We start from the raw sequence: 7,960 nt of genomic DNA on the forward strand, positions 1-7,960 counted from the left end.
GCCGGGGGTCAGGTGATCTCAGGCCAGCTGGCTCCCCATTGGTGCGCGCTGCCCAGCCTCCCGCTCGGTTTATGTGCGAGGAGTGAGTGATTGACTTTATCAGTCCAAGGACATTACTCTGGAGGTGAAGAGGCTTGGACTCGCAAGGCGAGCAGTGAGGTTCGAGCCTGCTTATTGAAGGCTGCCTACCCTCTGGCCACGTTCCGCCTCTGCTACTTGGTGCAGTTGCGCCTGAAAGCCGGTACCCAAGGAGCCTTCTGGCCCCGTGGTTCCGCGCTCTTGAGTAGAGGAGGGGTGTCCGGGACAGGATTGACAAACCCCGCCCTCCACTTATTATTTTGCTTATTTTTCTTTGTGCGCTCCCGTTAGTTTGTTAAGCAGATTTAGTCCTAGAGTCTTTTCTCCTCCCTTCTCCTCCCTCCTCTCCCATCACCCTCCCCCCAACCCTTTTTCTTCCCCTCCTCCCTCCTGTCCCTCTGCAGGAGACTCTCGCAGTCAAGGAAAGTTGCAGCTCGGGGTAGCGCGTAGGGGGTCTCCCGACAGTGTTCAACCGTCGCCATCCCTTTCCGTCTACGGCCCTTCAGGGATCTCCTTCGCCTGCACCCTTGCTCACTTCAGCCGGATCTTCTGTGTCCAGAACGCCCCACCTATGACGATGCTCCTGGACGGAGGCCCGCAGTTCCCTGGGCTGGGAGTAGGCAGCTTCGGTGCGCCGCGCCACCACGAGATGCCCAACCGCGAGCCTGCAGGCATGGGATTGAATCCCTTCGGGGACTCAACCCACGCTGCGGCCGCCGCCGCCGCCGCCGCCGCCTTCAAGCTGAGCCCAGCCACCGCTCACGATCTGTCTTCGGGCCAGAGCTCAGCTTTCACACCGCAGGGTTCAGGTTATGCCAATGCCCTGGGCCACCATCACCATCACCATCACCACCATCACGCCAGCCAGGTGCCTACCTACGGCGGCGCTGCCTCTGCCGCCTTCAACTCCACGCGCGACTTTCTGTTCCGTCAGCGCGGTTCTGGGCTCAGCGAGGCAGCCTCCGGGGGCGGGCAGCACGGGCTTTTTGCCGGCTCGGCGAGCAGTCTTCACGCTCCAACTGGTATTCCTGAGCCTCCTAGCTACTTGCTCTTTCCCGGGCTTCATGAGCAGGGCGCTGGGCACCCGTCGCCCACGGGGCACGTGGACAACAACCAGGTCCATCTTGGGCTGCGTGGGGAGCTATTTGGCCGTGCAGACCCGTATCGCCCCGTGGCTAGCCCACGCACGGACCCCTACGCGGCCAGTGCGCAGTTCCCTAACTATAGCCCCATGAACATGAACATGGGCGTGAACGTGGCGGCCCACCACGGGCCGGGCGCCTTCTTCCGTTATATGAGGCAGCCCATCAAGCAGGAGCTGTCCTGTAAGTGGATCGAGGAGGCTCAGCTGAGCCGGCCCAAGAAGAGCTGCGACCGGACCTTCAGCACCATGCATGAGTTGGTTACGCATGTCACCATGGAGCATGTGGGGGGCCCGGAGCAGAACAACCACGTCTGCTATTGGGAGGAATGTCCCCGCGAAGGCAAGTCCTTCAAGGCGAAGTACAAACTGGTCAACCATATCCGAGTGCACACTGGCGAGAAGCCCTTCCCATGTCCCTTCCCGGGCTGCGGGAAGATTTTTGCCCGTTCTGAGAACCTCAAGATCCACAAGAGGACCCACACAGGTAAGGGGAGCAGACAGGTGGGAGCGGGCCTCCCCAGGGGCACCCTGCCACCAAGCGGACCAGGACAGCGAGAGAGGGAGTGGGGTGGAGGCCAACCCAAGGGGCGGCGCCCCGCCGAGACCATTCAGTACGAAGCGCTGTCACAGCCTATCCACCCCTCACCCCCCGGGAACCTGCGGCGCTTTTGCCGAGTTCTAAGTTCCTGAACAGGCAGCTGTGGTCTCGGGAACTAATTGGGACCTTCTCGCGCCCAGGAACCAACTGGCGCCACCTCTTTTTGTGTTCTTTTCTGGGTTACTAGGAAGAGACTCCGAATGTGTTGGGAGTATATTGCTTACAAGCGACTTAGCTCTCTGAACACATTCGGGGAAGGCAACCATAGAAATGCTAATGAAAACTAACTTTGGTTACTTCCGTTCTTTTTTACACTTGATTGGCATATCTCCTAATTAAATGACTGATACTTTTGTCAAACTATTTTTATTTGGAGTTCCAGATTCAGTTTAGTCCTTTGGAGGAAAGCTAAAGTAGAAAAGGCATTGGTTTCTGTGGCTTGCTCAGAATCTCTTGTAAAATTGTATGTAGTCCCTGGGTTTATCTAGTTTTCTCTTTCTAAATATTAGTAGAGTACCAGGCTTAGTAAAATCGCTATATTTGAAAGAGGCAAATTAAAAGACACAAAGAAGGGGACGGATAGGACTGTCCCATTCCAGGCCCATTGTCCTACCCAGCTTGGTTACACTGCCGAGGTGGTGGCGTAATGTGCCCGCACTTTGGGAGCCCTGGCTCTTTTGGAGTGGAAGCACAACTTGGGTAAACTTCTGAGGATCCCCCAGCTTTCTGCTCCTGAGAAAACAAAGGGATGTTCGGGTTCTGAGCCAGCCCTACTCTACCCCTGCCTAAGATCACCAGTCCCCAACTCAGCAAGCTCAATCAACGTTCTCCCCCCCCCGGGGGGGGGGGAACAGATGCTACATCTTTCCACAGTCCGCACTTCCCTCTGCAGAAAGACCGCCGGCCTCTCAATCTCCCGCTCAACACTCAGAAGTTTCTGGGTTTAACTATGTTCCCCCCCCCCCCCCCCGGCGGGGGGGGTGTGGGCGGGGGGGGGGTGTCCCATGTGAAGGGAATCCGAAGGCTGTGACAGACGGTTTGCCAACAGCAGCGACCGCAAGAAGCACATGCATGTGCACACCTCGGACAAGCCCTATATCTGTAAAGTGTGCGACAAGTCCTACACACATCCGAGCTCACTGCGCAAACACATGAAGGTAATTACCTCTTTATTAGCGGTCGGCGGTTTGTAAACATTCGGCCTGATACCGGGCCGCAGAACGGAAGCGCCCGCGCTGCCAACCCTCTATCCTTCACGTTAAATCCGATTTGCTCCAGCACTGACACCTTGAACCCATTTTGAGGATGGGGGTGGAAGGGGGGTCGAGAAGGAGGGAGCAGAGTTGGGAGGGGGAAGAGAGTGGACGGAACAATCAGTTGTTTATGGGGAAGCTCTAACCGAGCTCGCCAGGGCTTGAGCTATCTCAGCCCACGGTGGGAATCCGGAGTGGGCGCTCCGAACCCGGGGTAGTGTCATTCGTTTGCTCCTCCGCTTCAGATAAAACAATAGAGCCGAGGAGCTTAGTCTAATTCCAACACAGTTGTGTGGGAATTCACAGCACCCAACCCCCAACCAACCCCTGTGTCACTCATCTCTACCTGCTTTCCCAGGCCAAAATCTGAAAGTGGAATCTGGAGTAACTATTTTATAGGGCCAGCAGAATAACTACTTGCCCACTCCATCCACGGAGAAAGCATTTTTTAAAGTAGCATGACTAAAATGAAATTCTTTATTCCTTTTCCAGCCTGGTTTTTGGTGGAAATGTTAGGGGGTATCTAGACATCAGTAATATGGAAAAAACAATTTTTTTAAATCCCATTTCTCTTTTAAGTGGGCCAGCGGGCGGTCTTGCTCTCTTACAGTATTCAAATCTGCTTTTGTTTTGTTGTTATTTGGGGGTTTTATTTATTTATTATTGCTTTCACATTGCCAGTTGGAATTATATTCATTATAATATATACATGTTAATTTTAGGTTCATGAATCTCAAGGGTCAGATTCTTCCCCTGCTGCCAGTTCAGGCTATGAATCCTCCACTCCACCCGCTATAGCTTCTGCAAACAGTAAAGATACCACTAAAACCCCTTCTGCAGTTCAAACTAGCACCAGCCACAACCCTGGACTTCCTCCCAATTTTAACGAATGGTACGTCTGAGGACAACCAAAATGCATTTAAAAAAGAAAACTGAGACAAATCAGATGGAAATGGAGTTTTAAAGCAAGAGGCCATATTTAGGGCTACACCTTGGTAATTGCAATTGTTCAGGAAGGTTTGGGGCAAGATTCAAAAGTAGCCATGCCCTTTTCTCAGGATTAGAAAATGTTTTGGCATTTGAAAGAATTTTTTACAAAATCTTTTCACTGCTTTTCCTGCCCCTCTCCTCTTGCTCTGTACACCCCTTTCTGAAACTCCTTCAAATCATTTTAATTAACACTTGTCCTGTTTCTTGAGGAAGTTATCGATGGCTTGGTGGTGGTGATGTTAAACTGATGAAAATTCTTCTTCGCCTTAGTGGTGATTGTTTAAACTCTCACGGTCTTAAACCATGCCAAAGTCCTGTTATGTCTTGAACTTTTCTTCAAAGCATTACACTTGTGAATGTATCTTCGTCTAATGGGGTCGAAACTTGTTGTTCAGTATTTTTTCAGGCTGAGGATATGATGTTACTCTACACAGATTGTGACGTTTAGTATACAGTTGCCTTTTGTAATAACTTTTCTTTTTGTAAATACATATCCGTTGATGCCATATTTATCGTTTGTAATTTAATTATTGCTGCAAGTGCCGGGAACTGAACAATATTTATGGATAAATGTTTTCTAACAAATTCTGTACAGCTTTTGATTATAACTGCTTTAGCATTAAACAATTATTGTTTTGAGAAAAGGAACACAATTTACAATTTTTGAACCATACTGACATTTTTGTTTTGTAACAGACTCCTACAAATAGGAGACATGAGTAAATTGAATTTTGTTTGTTGGTATTTATAACTCACTCAGATCCCTTTTTTAATTGTTAAATTATTTTTCTATTGCAGTCTAGATTCCTTCCAATGTCAGTTTCCATTTGGGGAGGACCCTTTTTGCTTTATCTCTAGCTCAGATGGTTGTTTAACTGCGAGTTTAAATGTGTTTGTCCTGGATTTTTGGCATGCAAATCAAATAATACTGATCAATTCACTTAGTGGCCATGACATCTCAATCTTGTACTTCAAAGACTGAGAAGCTGGATTTAATCATTCCTGCCCTATATATATATATAAACATAAGATAACCTAATTAGTTTTATGTCCCTTAGTTCTTTATTACTTTACATAAAAATGAAAATTATGGCAGGATGCATGTCTGTTGAGAAATCACTCATATACCTATATGTTTGTATCTATGACTTACCTAATCTGCCTATCAAATCTGTTTAGCTTCAAAAGATAGTACATCTCTGAAATGACAATGAGCAAGGCCGGCTGAACAGTGCTTCTCATGGTTAAAGTGCTTCTTCTTTAAAAAAAAAAAAAACAAAAAACAAAAAACAAAAAAAAAAACATAGTCTTTAAATTTTGGATGGCAAAGGCTGATTTGTTTGCTGTATATAGTTCAATTCATGATTATCACAATTACTCATAATGTTTATATAGCGGTGTAATAACTGCAGCAGTTCCTAAATGATACTCTGGAAAGAAGAAATTTGCAAAATACGTTATTTTTAAAGTTCATTACTTGTAGGCAAAGATGTTAAGAGCATTGTTTCCATTAAAATCAGTAACAATGAAAAATGGTTGTTTGTTTTGTGATAAAATGTTAACAATCCATTTAATCTTCAGTGAAGCAACTCATTTGGACAAACGGTTCTTTTTACAATGGGTCTATGAAAAAGAAACTGATCACTATTTTGGGGGTTGAAGTGGGTAGAGTTTGGAGACTTTTTTAGGGTGCTGTTTGTTGGTTATTGAGAGCCCAATCTCTGCATGAATAACAGAAAAGTGGAGATAAGGGATTGTAAAGTATTTAGAAATGTAATGAATAGGCTTAAGTACCTCTTTCGCTTTAAGGGGCAATGCTCTCAGTTTTTGGTGGCAGTTAATTTGATATTATATAATCATTTTCAATTCTAGAATTGAAATTTTGTTGATTGTTCTTTCTGAAGAAATAAAAGTCTTGGCACATCGTATTTATGTATTTTTTTTTATTTGGTGCCCAATATTTTTTCCATGTTCAAATAAATCAATATAAAATTGAAATGCTTAGAGAATTTCTGGTGTTTTAAAACAAACTTTGATTCTCAAGGTCCATTAAAATTATCCATTTTGTTATCTACTTATTTTTGTCAACAATTAAGTATTGACAGATTTTTTTTCTTTGGAGGTAATATTTTGTTAGTGAAAAATGGTGTCTTTTGCACTTCGCTTTGCTGGTTTCCATCTGAATACCATGAACAGAAATTGGGATGATCATACATGTGCTAAGCAAGTTAACCAGGTCAGTTCATCACACCCAACCCAGACATCCCAATCTTGACCTTGACATTGAAGGTTTGGACCAGATCCATATTTCAGGCTTTCCCTTTCATAGAAACCAGAGACAATTTTAAATGCTCAGAAATTTTTCAGAGGGCTTTTTATTCATAAGAGGGACTAAATTTGTGTCATTGTGAAATGTAAGTGGCCAGCCTTTCTTCTACATATTCAATGAGCTTCCAGAATTTGCTGTTTTCTCCATGAGTTCCCTCCCTGCTGACCCTAGCCCTAACCTAGCTTTACATAGACATAGGCTGAGTAACACTGGCTAAAACCCTTGCTAACCTTAATTAAATAACACGAAATATTTTGTTAGTGGTTTTGAAAATATTCTACCATAGATTTTTACAGAAAAGCACTCTTCTGTGTCCTATGAGAGGAAACTGACAAATAACAATAACCTAGTAACTATAAAAAACGTGCCTCTCGTGATTCCCTCTTGATCTGAGTACAGCAAATTTCCTGAAATTATGCTTATGCATTTTTTCTACAAAGAAAATTTGGTTTCTTTGAATCCTTTGATTTTCTTGCCTATAATCTGGCATCAGGAATGCATATTTATATTCTTGAATGCAAACTAAGCAACCTAAGAGAGTAACCACACACTCCAAGTCACAAAAGCTAAAACTCCAAGTCCAAGCTTGGTTCTTAGTAATCGACTCCTTGAAAATGAGTAGGTTAGCATATTATCTCAAGATGAGGGGAAGGGAGCTCTGGCCTTCATCAAGTTTGGAAGGTTCAAAGATCAGCATCTAGGGTAAGCAAGACTGTCTAGTAGGTATTATGAAGGGTGACCTAGTTAGTGTCCCCAACGCCTTCAGATATGGTGTATTCCGAATTTCTGCTTGACTTCTCCTTGCCTATTTTGCCCCTGGCTTCCATATCCCCCTTTCCTCCAAAGAAATCTGCCCAAACCAGAAGTCCAGAGAAATAATGCCTTGTAAGTATTTGAAAGGCTCTGCCACCATATGAATGGAGAGTACTGCTGTAACTAGGATCTAAGCTTGTTTTCTGTCACAGAAGTTCCAAGGCTCCAAATGGTCTCTAGCATGGGGGAAGGCGAGGAGAGTGACGCTAGGGGTTTCAGCAGTCCTTGGGGACCCTCTGTCCACACCAAATTCTTCTAAATCTCCGCTTGAGGTTTGGGCAGGGAGGAGGGGACCTCATTTCCTAGGGTCAATTCTCTCGAGGTTTCTGCCCGCTGACCCTTTGACCTCCACCAACAGGGCCCTTGGCGGCCATAAGCTTGCGGATCGCCTTGGGCTCCGAGGACGCTTCGCGCCCCATCGCCTCTCGGCCTCATTAGGCCGGCGGGGCTGTAAAGCAGAAATCAGCTTCGGCCTAATCCCGACCTGGGGTCAATTCGAGCCCAAACAATGGCCATCTCCGAAGACTACAGCATAGCGCTGCCAGCAAACTTTGTGTTCAATTTCTTTTCCACTGGCGGTGGGGGTGGGGGATGAGGACGGTGGTACCCGAAGGGCACTTGCGGCATCCGCATCAGTCGGAAACTGTCCTCTTGCTCGGCTCTCGGAGCGCATCTGTGGTGCCAGGAATGGAGGCGGCGAGGCTCCTGCATTCCCTGAATATGAGGCTGACCCAAAAGGGGCCTCCTCGGCACTG

At 46.4% G+C, this 7,960-nt stretch overlaps 1 protein-coding gene across 1 annotated transcript; it reads left to right on the plus strand.

The window, feature by feature from the left end:
• Window positions 1–649: 649 nt before the first annotated feature.
• Window positions 650–3,975, plus strand: Zic3 (Zic family member 3). Its single transcript, XM_028776938.1, is given in 3 exon segments — window positions 650–1,712; window positions 2,820–2,977; window positions 3,796–3,975. Coding segments are annotated over 3 exon segments (1,401 nt in total).
• Window positions 3,976–7,960: the final 3,985 nt, after the last annotated feature.

This window comes from Grammomys surdaster, unplaced genomic scaffold, assembly GCF_004785775.1.
Source record: "Grammomys surdaster isolate TR1022 unplaced genomic scaffold, NIH_TR_1.0 274, whole genome shotgun sequence".
NCBI classification, from domain to species: domain Eukaryota; kingdom Metazoa; phylum Chordata; class Mammalia; order Rodentia; family Muridae; genus Grammomys; species Grammomys surdaster.